The following is a 14,570-nucleotide window of genomic DNA, read 5'->3' on the forward strand; positions in this document are numbered from 1 at the left end:
TCTTCTCTAAGATCAAACTTACCAAGATTGTCTTCATCTCTTTTAATGTAACAAGGGTTGCCAAAAAAATTTAAAATATTTAACTAAGGCTGCCTTACCATTCCATAGTTCATATGGTGTCTTGTTATGTTTTGCTCTAATCAGCCCTATGTTCTGAATGTAGACAACAGTATGGACTGCCTCTTTCCAAAAGGAGTCACTCACTTTGGACTCGTTCATCATGCTACGAGCCATTTCTTGGACCAATCTATTCTTCCTCTCAACAACACCATTTTGTTGAGGTGTTCTAGCAGCTAAGTATTGTCTCCTTATTCCATGTTTTTCACAAAAGCTTATGAAATCATTGGAGGTAAACACTCCTCCATTATTTGAATGTAGGCATTTGATATTCAGACCCTTCTCATTTTCAGCTAAGGTTTTGAAAGCCTTGAACTTCTCAAGAGCCTCTGACTTCTCCTTCAAAAAATTAACCCAAGTCATATGTGAATAATCATCAATCAAGAGCATAAAATTTTTCTCACCTTGCATAGTAGCAGTTCTTGTAGGACCACACAAATCAGTGTGTATCAACTCAAGAGCTTTAGTGCTGGAATACTCCTTTGATTTTAAGCATCTTCTTGTTTGTTTGCCAAGTTGACACTCTTTGCAAACAGTGTCAAAAGATTTAGTAGCTGAGGCATATCTCTAACGGTTTCCTTTCAACCGATCTGAATGAGACAATCAAAATTCATGTGTCCCAATCTCCTGTGCCATAGCCATGTTTCATCAAGCTGACTTAAACAACATGTTTCACTCTGAACATCATCAAGAATATACAAATTGTTAGTTGCCCTACTAGCATCAGCAATATGAACACCATCTTTATTGATTTTACAACAATCTAAACTGAAAACTAAGCTATGTCCCTGATCACATAACTAACTAACACTCAACAAATTGTGTTTCAGACCTTCTACAAACAACACATTCTCAACTTTTGTCTTGCCATCATTCAACATGAGTGTACCTTTACATGCTACCTTTGCTGATGAATTAACTCCGAACCTCACCTTGCTTTCATTAGATTTCTTGAGAGTCAAGAACTTACTCTTATCTCTAGTTATATGTCTAGAGCAGCTGCTATCAACATACCAAATATCTTTTTCATTTTGTGCAAGAAGAGCTGTTTGCACAATTAGGGATTCTGTTGGAACTTGTTTCTCCTTCCTCCAAACTTAGGTACTTCCCTTTGCTTTGACCTTCGAATCCTCCTTAGAAAAATCTGCCATACCACTTTTGCAATCTCTTTCATTCTGACCAAGGTTATTATAATTGTAACATACAACATTGTAATTTCTTAATGGAGCGAAAGGATTTCTTCTCATGAGTCTGAAATCATTTCTAATAGACACTCTACAATTAATTGCTTTGTGTCCAAAATAATTACAAGCATAGCAATAACCATAAAAGAAAGAATTGTTAAACCTAGTTAGATGTGCTTGCCTTGAGATTGGAGACATATTGAGAGCATTATGTCTGTTTTTGGACATCAAATCCTTTGAAGTTCCACCCAAACTTGTCTGTTGTTCCTCTTTTGCAAATATGGAACATTGACCTTCTTCAAGGCTAACTCCACATTTATCAGAAGACTGTTTTTGTGAATTTAATGTGTCATCTAATGACATAGAGCTTTTCTGATTAATACTCTTGTGGTTCAGCAATGTAGAAGATTTATCTAGCTATCTGAGAGAAACAATCTCAGCTTCAAGTTTCTCATAGCTTTCCTCTTTTAGCTTGATCTGATTTTTTAGTTCTTCAATCTTCTTTGCTTCTTCATTCTAGATTCTCAAATCAACCAAGAGTTTTTCAATGCCTTCAAGTGCTTGAAATTTCCTTAATTTTTCTTCACTCTCTTCATGGAGCAACAACTTCAAATTCTGATGTTTCTTCTTTAATCTTTTAATGTCAGCTAAGGCAACTATCAGCTCTAACTCAAAATCAACTCTTTCTTCTTCTTCTTCACCAGGTTCTTCATTCTCTTGAATATGATTTTTAGCAGGTGCCTCTTCCATGGCAAGAAAAATAATTTCACTCTGAGATTATTCATCACTCACATCAAATGAATCACTTTCTTCCTTCGAATATAGACTCCTTTTTGATTTATGAGTCTTCTTCTCTTTTCCTTTATATTTTTTGTTGTTCTATTTAGATTTTTTCTCATAACTGTTGTCATCAACAAATGGATGCTTAGCTGCAAAATGACCTGCCTTACCATAGTTAAAGCACTTGAGAGGCATCTTATTTTTGAATTTACCAGAACCCTTCTTCAACTTTCTCATGAACAATGCTTCTTCAAAATCGGAATCGTCATCTGAACTATCACTTGATACTTGTTTCTTTTGTTTACCTTTCTTCTATGCTTTGAAGGCAGTCTCCCTCTTTGATGAAGATTCAATATTCGTCCTCATCTCATAGGCTGTCAAAATGCCATGAAGCTTGTCAATAGACATTTTGTCAATATCAACCATTTCTTCTATAGTTGAAATTTTTGCATCAAATCTTAAAGGTAGAGACCTTAAGATTTTTTGAATAACAACACTGTCATCAACCTTTTTACCAAGGCCCTTAAGAGAGTTCACAACTTCATCAACTCTAAACAAGTAAGCAGCCACCTTTTCTTCTTTTTTCATCTTCAAACTTTCAGGACTGCATTCTATGAGTCTGAAGTTTGGCTTTCTTAACTTTTTCATCTCCTTCATATGCATTTTGGAGTTTCTCCCACATAGCTTTAGTTGTATCATAGTGCATAACCTTCACAAACTCTATCTCCGATAATCCACACAAGATTGCATTCATGGTTTTGGCATTGCTTTCAAAAGTTTTCTTTCCATCAACATCAGTTGGAGGATTTAGAGGGAATGTATAACTAGAAACTATGTTGTTCCAAGCATCAAAACCAAGAGACATGAGATAGGTTTTCATCCGCACACACCATAAAGCGTAATTCGAGCCATCGAACAAGGGCACTCTATTAGTTGCAAGTCCTTAAAGAGAATTCATTGTGTGCTGTCAGGATCAACCTCCAAGCTTTTAAACTTTGTTTCCAAAGGTAACTCGCTCTGATACCAATTGAAGAGCACACAAAGAATATTGAGAAGGGGGGGGCGGGCGGGGTGGTGGGGGAGATGAATCAGTATTCTAAATTTTTTAACTCGTAAAACCACATCAAACTGATATAAAGAAATGAGAGCAAATAAAAAGACGAGCACACCAAAGTTTCTTGTGGAAAACCCTTTCGAGTAAAAAACCACGGCATACCAAAAGATTTATTATCAAAATGGGCACCAACCCAAATTACATAGAGAGCACCAACTCCGATCAGCTATGGCACCAACCACAGTTTGAGCACCAACTAAGATGTGTTAAACACATACAAAAATATTACAAACCCTTTCTGAAAACAGTTATTGACTCCTAATAAGCTTGATTTTATAACTTATATGCTTGGCACAGTATCACATGTTCTTTTTCACAACCTTCTTCAAAATTGCAACAAATCATTCTTCAGTCATGCTGCAAAGAGACTATATGTCTGTACAGAATTTCATTGATCTACAACACACACACTCTGTCCTCAACTGTCTCATCTCACCAAAAGGCTTTGATATCTTCCTTAAAAATGTTACACTCCACCCCTAAAGAAAACACTATTTCTGCATACATGATCAATCGCAGCCTTGACTCTTGCTTTATATTATTAGCTCACTATTTTTTCTCAGACGTAATATCGCACTACTAAGTTTTTTTTTTTCAGTCAAAAACTTTACCCGACTTCACACTAAAAAAATTACACACTATGTTCTAAAATGTAGCCTCTATCTTCAGTAGACGAGATAGCCCAGTCAGCAGCTCGTAAAGATCATCATCACTTCCCCTGGTAGACGCAATTCCTATCATTAGCATTCTCTTTATGACATAGAATTCGTGCTTTCTAATGCGCCCTTCTGCAAATGCCGTCTCACCTTTTCAAAAGGAGAAGCTATATGTTCGCAGTTTGACCATGTCCGCCTCTCTACCTTTTAACGTTAAAAGTAGCAGTGCATCATCTCACAATACTAAATATCAAAACTATGCATTGATTCAGCCCATACATAAAAAAACGTGGAGAGATGGATGCCCACGATGGAATAGAAAAAAAATATTTGAATATTTCTATTACTCGTGAACTAATAATAGAGCACATAAGTAGTCTGTGGAAGACTTTAATGCCCCATTCGAAAACATTACAAAAACAACTCAAGCCGCCGCACCGAAAAAGGAGATGAGAAATAAATGATTTTAATGCGAGTAATATCATTAAGCTGAAACTGACAAAAACGTGAACTATATGTATCAAAAACATATTTTGAATTGGACTCCATTTCCACAAACAAACATACCAAATAAAAATACAATTCCAAAGAAACTGTCCTCTTTGAAAATTCAACCAATGGCATGTTGAGCTAACATGACAGAGAAGAGACAAGTAGGCAGCTGACATAGACAAATAACCAGCTTAGTCACACACACAAGCTGCTCAACCAGACAGGCAGTTAGCTGAAACACACAGACAAGCAGCTGAAGTAGATACCCAAGTAGCTCAAGCAAGTAACCAGGCAGCTCAAGAAACCAACCAAGTAGCTCAAGTAAACTAGCAAGGAGCTCAAGCAGCTCAAGCAATTACCCAAGCACCTCAACCAACCAACCAAGCAGCTGAAACACACAACCAACCAGCTCAACTAGCTTAAGCAGCTCAATCACCTCAAGCAGACAATCAAGCAGCACAATCTATTACTTTGAGTAATCCTCTGAGTTTTATACGATCTTGAATTATCATCCTTTGACTTCAATGACAAAATATGCAACAAAATTTACATTGAGATTGTCAATTAACTCTCAACAGTGGTAAGAGATGACTTGCAAACAGAATATCAAACGAAAATAGGGAACTGGATTTTTCTACCTCAATTTTTCCGTCACAGGTTCTCAAAACTGAAAATTCACCCCATTTTTTAACAGAAATTTACTTTGAGATTGTCAATTAACTCTCAACAGTGGTAAGAGATGACTTGCAAATAGAATATCAAATGAAAATAGGGTTTTCTACCTCAATTTTTCCATCACAGGTTCTCTAAACTGAAAATTCACCCCATTCTTAACAGAAATTTACTTTGAGATTGTCAATTAACTCTCAACAGTGGTAACAGATGACTTGCAAACAGAATATCAAATGAAAATAGGGAACTGACTTTTTCTACAAAATTAACTAAAAATTAGAGACTGGTAATCAGGTATCTCTTGTAAGGGGTTAAGTTAGAGATCCCAAGCTTTATTGTACATACTTATTGAAAACACAATTTCTGGGAAAAACTATGCCAAATAATTTTTTTATCACAACCCTTTTTAACTTAAGTGAGAAATTTTCATTTGAATGGTGCCATTTTCAAGTCAGACAGGATAAAAATTATGATGGAATACGAAAACTTCTAGCAACCATAAAAATAGACTGCTAAAAGAGCGCAGTTCTCTGACATAGATATCCTATAAAAATTGTGATCATAGGCTGTCTACTATTGAGTTTTTAAGCTTGGATAGGAACTTCTACATAGGTTTTTAGTGTCAACGTGTGGAAAGAGTTGAAGTAGTTCGAGTTATTCTATTTTGTTTTTCACTTTTGAGGATTAAAGTTGAAGTATTTTATTTAGCTTAATTAGTCTAAATAAATTGTAGATAAATATTTAGACTTATCTTCCATCTCATCCTTATAAGTGATAAGGATGCTTTTTGTAAGGCTGATTTTTGGTGGATTAGATTTTTAGCTGAATTAGTGTAAAGATAATTGCAGAATAGAAAGATTGTAACATATTAAATACAGTGAATTTCTGTGCAGCTGTGACTAAAATCATTTGTGGGGGTTATCTCTTAAGTATTTGTAAGGAATGAAAAACTGATCTGAAGGTGTATCATATGTTATGTTTCCATATTTTGTAGTTTTCATTATTGTGTGATTTATGCAATGTTGTTTAGCATTAGGACATAATCATGAGGGTATCCAAAATTTCTTCATTGAAGATCTGCTAACAAGTACCTGCAGCACAGCACTTATTTGCTACAAATTTGGATGACATTTTTCACTATTTTAGTCATTGTTTTATTGCTTCTTTCTTTCCTCAACTTTATGTTCTTTCAGAGAGTACGGTTGAGGCTCTCTTCCTATGTTGGGAAGATAGATGGGGCTGCTGCCTAACATGTTGACATATGTTTTTCTAGGATGGCTTGGGTTCTTGGGTTCGACCATCAGCCTCATCTGAATTAGTTATTCGAATGTGCTTGGCTAATGTAGAAGTTCAATCCATGGTCCTCTCCCTGAGGCCCTCTGACTGCATTTGTTGATTAGTTTCATTATTCTTATTGAAAACTCTATAACCCAAACACATTTCACAACAAAATTTCTTTCATGGTATTCATTTTCACTTTTTTTTTTTTTTTTTTGATGCAGCAAATCTGAATTTTATATTTCTAAGAACTTGAGAGTCTCTTTGTGAAGCAAAAATGGAGTTTACACCCATACATCTACGGAGATACTCTCTTACCCTCTTCCTGATGGAACACGTATTTTACAATTTACATTTCTCTTTGCTAGATAAGACTTGACATGTGGTGAAGGAACTGCAAACAAAATCTGATCTGGCCTGTAAGCATGAATGTGAATACTAACGCTGCTTAAAATGTGCTATTTATTGTATGTATTTTTAATTTATCTTCAAAACAAGTGAAAGGTGAGAATACCTGAGTAAAGGATTCTGAAATAGATTTAAGCAGGGAATTACTGTGTTTTGATATTAAAGGTTGTCTGCCTTTTTAAGTAAATTTTGTGCAGTAAAATTTTGACTATTTTCATATATTATGTTTTTGAATTGTATCTAATGTCATACACTTTTGTTGCATGTAGAAATGTTTTCCAATATGCAGTTTATTGAAAATGCAAATATTGGCATATACTTTTGTTGTATATAGAAATGTTTTTCTGCTATGTGTTTTCTTGACTGGTAGTGCAGTCTCCGCATGAAATTGTCTTAATAGCAGTTTATGTCATATGACCCTTTTTTCTTTTGGGGGCAGGGGAATGCAAATAACGGAGACATTGGGGGAGCAGATGGAGGTCCAAAAGCAGTTACACGAGCAGCTTAAGGTACCTATTTATGGCTATAATATTTTGGTTATTGTAGGGCACGTACCACATAAAAGGTTTGTCGGATTAAGTTTTAAGTGAGGTGTATTTACTGGTGCAGATCCAAAGGTCGTTGCAGTTGCAGATAGAAGAAAACGGAAGATATCTGCAGAAGATGCTTGAAGAGCAACAGAAAACAAACGACTCAGTAAAGAGTCAAAACCTCTCTGTTCTCATAGGTTCTTTGGTACAGTCTTCTGATGTTGTAGTTGATTTTGGAACTATTCCTGCTGGGAATATGGAGACAGTGCAGAAAGAGAAGAGTTATCTAAAACATCCAGATTCCAAATCTGTGCACGAATCACTTCCAGTTGTTGGCAAGACTTTGAAAGATGACACTAAAAAAATATTGTTTGAGTCAGTTCTCGAGTCCAAAGATCAATCAAAATCCCCACCTGCGAAACGTATTAAAACAGACACTGAGAACACAAGCATGGATACACTAGGTACTCGCTGAAAAGTCTCAATACCATGTTCTATTAAATCAACTATTGAAATTCTTTGTTTTAAACGTTAATTTCTGTCTCATTGAAGGGAATGCATTTGCAGGACATGGACTACCTTCCAAAAGTGCTGGCAATGAAACGTCGCAGTAGATTGAATCTCGGCACTTGAATGGGACTCACTGAAATGAAATCAGACCTAAGTGCAGAATTACTGGTAGCATGATGAGCATTGCAGGACATAGAGTCCACAGCCTTAGGTCTATGCAAGTTTTTTGCTGTAAGATAAAATGTTAACTTTGGAAGTGGTTTATTCAAATTGGTAAAGAATATTTCCTGCATGCATGAAGTATGCAGGAAATCAAACATTTGGGTGTGGTTAGGTCCATTTAAAGAATATTCAATTTGATAAATGTGAAGCTCAATTCTAAAGCTTTCCAAGAGCCAATCTGAGAAAAATTTTCACAAATAGCGATTGCCTAGGGATAAGAACCAACTTGAACCTGTCACTGTATCCAGGTTATCGTTTTAACATATTGTTCTATTAGCTGATTTAAGAGTATCTGAAATGCTTTTCTCTAAAGGTAGAGATAACTAGGATGGCCTCTACTCACAAAAGTTGTGACAAATTACTGTATCAATGAAAATTTATACCCAAAATTGAGAAGCCTGGAGTTTTTAAAAGTCAGCCCCTACCAGTCCTTGGCTTCTAATATATTGATGCTTTTATTTTGGCTAGATTTTGTTGGACGACACCAATTATACAGGAGGATGCCATAAAATTGAAGGCATGCTGAGAACGATTTGAAAAAAATTGGACTCGTAAACTAGAGTTACAACTTACAGAGGAACTCTCCTAATTCTGTCAACAAATTCAGCAAAAATGCTCTTAAGCTAAAAATACTTCATCACAAATTTCTACTATCATAAATATGGGTAACCATAAATCTTGTTATATCTAACCTCTATATCTAACTTGAATGATCCAATAGTTGAATGCAAAATACTATTAACGGTTATATGAACACCATGTTCTTATTTAAAATACACAAATAAAAACACCATAATCTTCTCTGTTTTTCCAACACAATAAGACAAAAAGAAAATGGCTATTCAAATCATTGAATACCTCAATACAACTAGGTTCATATTAATATAACTCATACTGGAGTCATTGTCAAGTTCATCTTGTAGATGTTGAGAATTTCTTAAAGTTCCCTAATCTATATTTGAAATTTCCATTAGCTTTGGGTGAAAGCGCATAAGGGACTCCCTTTTGGGCCAAAATAAAAATAAGTCCAGAAAAACAATTTTCAAAATCACATAGGTGTGATTGAACCATTTTCACTTGACCCTGTTGATGTGTTGTTTAGGCACATGCGAACACAGAATAAAATACCATAAGTATCTTATCCTCTCTTGAATAAAATCTCTTGGATGCTAAAGATTTAGCTTAAGGATCACTCAAAAAGACTCCAAGGTTCATATATGTAGGATCACTATGCGTGGATAAGCTTAGTTGGTCGTTGTGAGTGTTGTTTCTTCAAGGGGTATTTATGGTTCGAAAAGATTTCACGAAGTGATTGGCAAATGGCATGCAATGGTGTTTTCTCTTAAGACTACTAAATGATTACCCAAAAAAAATGACAAAAGGATGAGGGTTTAGAGGAATTCTAAGCTATGAATGAATGAAGAAGTGACACAAGTGAAACTCAACTAGTTATAGCTTTGCCATACACAACTCCACTAGAACTAGTGCAATCTTCTAAGGATGTTTGAAGATTTTCAAATCACTGCTAACCATAGACACCATCAATTGAATGCATATCAATGATTAAGCAATAATTGAACTTAAAACTTTCAAATGCTCCAGTTGACCACACAAGACTTGCTTACAATCAACAAGAAAGCTAGTGGTATGGATAACGAGGTTCACAATATTATCAAATGCAACATTCCATCATGTAATCTAAACACTAAAACTAACATAAAGGATTGATTGGAGATGACAAAAGAACCATGCAATAAGCTTCAAGGATTGAGCAAAAACACTATAACTTCAATATTTCATTCATCCAAAAGCCAAACAACAACAACAATTCTTTGAGTCTTTCTCTTGCCAATATTCTAGCACTATTACTCTCTCTTCTACTCTATTGCTATTATTGCTTATTCTATTATTGTTAACCATTACAAATGAAATGATTAGAGCTTATATAGGATTCCCAAATACAATGAAGGGCCGAGATTGAATGAAGATCAAGGGTTGAGATTTCGCCACCTAAACCCTAATTAGGGTTTAATACAAATGAAAACCCTATCAAGATAATTATCATCATGAATCAACCAATAAGAAGACAACATGTGCTGACACGGAAATTGAGGAAGCATCCTCCAATACAAAAATGAAATGCCAAGTGAACTCATAACAAACTTTCTTCTAGAATTTTGTTCCCTTTCTCCTTCTCCCTTCTGGCATATTCGATGGATGTAGACATCATGCTTTCAACCTTAGCAGTTGGATCTCAAGTAGATTCTTCATACGTTCTTCTAGGTGGATTACTTCGTCGAAGGCTACAAGAAGTGTGACCTCCCATCCATGCTCAAGCTCTTTTGTTTTATCAGTAAGGAACATAGTGATATGCATAAGATCTAACTCTCTCTATGATCGGTCCACCTTCTCCTTGAAAGATAACTTTTATCTTACCCTCCAGTTCATGAATGTCCACATCTGTTTCAATTTCCACCCTTTTATCAAGAATGATGCATATCACCTCAATTATCTTGTCATGAATAGGATGAACGGTGTCTTCGACTTGACTACATCTATTACTCATATCTTCAAAAAGGAGATTCTTCATTTGAAGCAAGGTTGACCACTGCAATAGATTAGGAGTTGATTCTTTTCTAAATATCCCTTTGTGTGTCAACATCTGTCTAGGTGCTTTCCTTATTGCTTGCAATAATGGAATGGTGACATCCTTAGTATGAGTGAAGGCATCAACTGTCACCATGAGGTTATGAACTATCTCAAGAACTCGAATGGCTCTACCAAGTATTTTCATCATGTTCTTACAAATTCATTAGCCATTGTGAAGGATTTGTTGATCCATACCTCTAGAAGTTGTGCTGAGTTATTCATTCTTTCCATGTGATCAACTGACTCTACGGGAAGCAAGGGAGGTGGTGTGGCTACTGGACTTTGATGTGTCAATGGTTTCTGAAATTGTTGTGCATAGTTCCTCCATGCATTCACCTCTTTTTCTAATCTTTTGTTCTTCTCTATTTCGGCCTTTAATTTCTCATTGACCGCCTTCACTGAATCAGTTGCTTCCTCCATGGCTTGCTTAGAAGTGAGTGGACCTAAGTCGAATGTCTCCAAATCATATTCTTTTGCAATAATCTCATCTTTATATTTATCTACCGCTGGAGTGACAATTTGTATCTTTCTGGAACCTGCATCATCTCTTATTATTTTAGACATCTTTGGAGCTTTCCTTCTCTCAATAACTTCTTGAGGTCTATTGGTTGAAAATTTCGTGCACTTGGGGAAATATACAAAATTGTGGTTTCAACCACAACACATGAGTAAAAACTCTTCTAATTAAAGGAAGGATCCCCCTATCTAACTACAACTTTGAAAATAAAATAAGATGGGACAACAATCTTTCTTCTTCTTTCAAGAAAGACAATATCTTTTTTTCTTCACAGAAAATGATAGCAATTGAATATAAACAACAATAACCACTTTCAAATGAAATGAGAGAAAGGAAATGAAGTTTCCTGAAAGCGCAAAGACTTCCGTCACTTCCTTCGGGACGAGACGACAATATCAAGCTCAAAGACTTGATTAGGTGAAGTCCTATCTACCCTTTTCTACACTAATGATATAAAGAACAAGTTATGACAGCTCAAAAATTGAAAAACACTATTCTTTTCTTCTTTAAAACAATGTGACGTAGTGTAAGCTCAAAGACTCACAACTATTTCCCACAAAATATACTCCTAAATTCTCTTAAGAACAAGTGAAAGCACAAAGACTTGCAGCTTCTCTCAACAAAATATTTATTTTAATCTATATTAAACTCAACTACTTGTAGCACAAAGACTGCAAATCAGATGTGATTAAGCTCTTTAGGAACACTTGCAAGAAAGATAATATAGAACACTAACTCAAGAATGTAGTGCAAAGACTCAAAGCTTGAGCAATTTCCTTCTATTCCTTTCAATTCTTGAATTTACACATGAAAGCTCAAAGACTTCTTTGCTGTAAATTTGGCAGAGTTTTTGCTTGCTTTCCAAAAGATAAAGATTACAATAGACCCCTCAAGTATTTATAGAAGAAGAGCCTTGAAAAAAAGGTGGGAGGATCCTAACTAACTTGAGAGATTCTCTCAACCACCAAGACTTATTCAATAACTAACTAAGACTTATTCCAACTACAGTCCTGATTGGACACAACTTGTAGTTGCCTTACATGTAATTACAAAAGTGCAAGTAATGTGTAACTTGCATTTTACAAAAAATACTTTTAAATGTAACTTGTCAAAACAAAATTACAACTAAAGATTACAAAAGTGGTAAAATACAACTAAGTGTTGAAAAACACTTAAGTTGCATTACGTGAAGACACAAATCCTTTAAACTTCTGAATGCTCATTTGTAGTTCCTCGGGATTCGGTTCATGGGTGTTCTTGGCAACAACCATGGTCTTCACAATAGTGTCATGACACCAGAGGAGCGCATAGTTGTTTTTATCCAGGATAGTCTGGATTTCATGCAAAAAGGCTCGGTGTTTCATCAATATCTGAATTGAAGCGGCCGAGTATTGTTCGCTCCTCCATTCATTATGAATCCTCATCTGTAAATCATCAATAACTTCTTCTTCTGGAATCAACTCTCCATCCCGACTTATTATGTTGCAAGAGGCCCTTTCACAATGTGAGACAATATTTCGGAAAAATTCACCCTGAAATCTCTTTGCATCACCTATCTCCTCAATGAGGGATTTAAGAACAAGGGCCTTGTTTTCCAGGAGCTCTTCAAATTCCAAGTACATGACCCTGGAAGAGATGATGGCATGCTCCTGCAAAACACTCAGCTGTTGTTGGGGCATGGTACGCTAGATTGTTAAACTTTCTTCAACACTTTCCAGATTCTTTTTGAAAGCATTAGAAGTCTGATCCAGTTTCTCATCAATGGTCTCTAACTTAGACATCATCTGAAAAATGTCTTTCATTACCTGTGCACATAGATCATGACGCTGATCAACCTAGGAATCCAGTGCTTGTACTTTCTGAGCAGCCCTTTCCACTCCACGAATTGATTCTTGGGAACCAGAAGAACCTATGGAGTTACTCCCTTCAGCAGCATGTTTTGTGATTTTATGAACGACTACCATAAGTTGTCGGTTTTCCTCTTCTAGCTTGTCTTTCTTTGCTAGAAGCTCATCACACCTTTGCACCAGCGAAGCAACAGAAAACTGAGCATCATGTTTAATGACCTCATGCGTTTGTTTGCCCAACTCTATCCTTGTAACTTTATAATCGGCAGCTGACATTTCCTCAAGTGGCTTATTTGCAATAGGTTCCACAATTTCAGCTACCTTCATCTTGTTGTTGTCAACAGTTACTCTGGAGATAGTCTTGGCCTTCTTAGCAACTTTGGATCTGGACTGTTTCAGTTGTTGATATTCAAAGGCATCAGGTAAGATTTCTTGCTTCTTCCTTTTCGAAGTAAAAGAACTAAGCCATGGAGGCAAAGTCATCAACTCCCCTTCACTAGCAGTTGTAGGCAAAGGAGAAGCAGTTTCTATTTGAATCACCGTGGTCATCCTGGGAGGAATATCTGTTTGGATAGCGACCACGTTTTGTTCAATTACCAATGGGCATGAAGATTGCCTCATAAACTCTTCAAAATCAGAAGTGGAAGTATCAATTTTTGATAACTGGATGCAAGTAGGAATATTTTCAGGAATTTCCAACACGGTCTCTTGTTGATGATCAAGAGATGACTCATATGCTGAAATGGGAATAGCATTCTGAGGAGATTCATCCACAAACAAATCAGGAGGAGAAAGAGGCGTCTCAATGGAAACTGGAGGAATAATCTCAGGAGGCGAGTTTGAAACTGGAAACTTAGGAGCATCATCAAATTGTTGCCCCTCTTCTGAATTATCTAGATCAACCACTTGAACATGAAATCGTAATTTTTCGTTCCCACTAACTGTTGTTTCCTCAGGAGGAAGCACTACTGCATGACTTACTCGCAACTTGATTCTTGTACTCGAAGATGATGCACCCTCCTTGTTGTCAACCTGAATCTCAGACTTACATCCAAGAGGCCCCATAGAATCATCTTCTTTTCCAACCTTGATTTTTATAAGTCTAACAACATTATTTTTCAACCAAGCATTAGTGTTAGCCAAGATAGGCTGAAATCTCTCAAGGATGGATATGCACTCTTTATGCGACCATTAGATCAAAGGAAGTGGAGCTTTCTCAACCATCCGCGAAATGTATTCAGGATCAAGTATGTGCCCATCATCAATCATCCCTTGTGGGATATCCACCAAGTTCAAATCAACAATTTGCTCAATAGTGAGCGTGCAGTAATCCATTCTCATAAACTTCGGCTTCTGTGCGGAGATCTACCTAGATGTCCTCAATGCGATGCATATGCACAAAGGATTTCTTGATCTTCTCCTTCATACCCCTGTAATCAATATCAGCTCTAGGTTTAAACCTTTTGAGCTTGATTTCCTGCAATTCAGTCTCATGGCCTTAGCTTTTACAGATGTGACAAGGGAATACCGACCAATTTTCAGTGGATTTGTGGTAGAGATCCCCATTCCAACCTTGTGTCTAGCAGACTGAAAG

The 14,570-nt window shown here is 36.2% G+C and overlaps 1 protein-coding gene across 2 annotated transcripts in view; it reads left to right on the forward strand.

The window, feature by feature from the left end:
* The window catches only part of LOC131033873 (protein PHOSPHATE STARVATION RESPONSE 1), a 165,478-nt gene extending 157,119 nt beyond the window's left edge, over nt 1-8,359 (forward strand). Inside the window, exons 7-9 of one of the 2 annotated variants that reach the window (XM_057965171.2) lie at nt 7,141-7,210; nt 7,311-7,695; nt 7,784-8,359. In XM_057965171.2, the coding sequence (XP_057821154.1) occupies nt 7,141-7,210; nt 7,311-7,695; nt 7,784-7,845 (517 nt within the window). In that variant the 3' untranslated portion in view covers nt 7,846-8,359. The remainder of the gene's footprint in view (nt 1-7,140; nt 7,211-7,310; nt 7,696-7,783) is intronic. The other variant, XM_057965172.2, reaches the window with a different exon arrangement.
* The last annotated feature ends 6,211 nt before the right edge of the window (nt 8,360-14,570 follow it).

This window comes from Cryptomeria japonica, chromosome 2, assembly GCF_030272615.1.
Source record: "Cryptomeria japonica chromosome 2, Sugi_1.0, whole genome shotgun sequence".
Taxonomy (NCBI): Eukaryota; Viridiplantae; Streptophyta; class Pinopsida; order Cupressales; family Cupressaceae; genus Cryptomeria; species Cryptomeria japonica.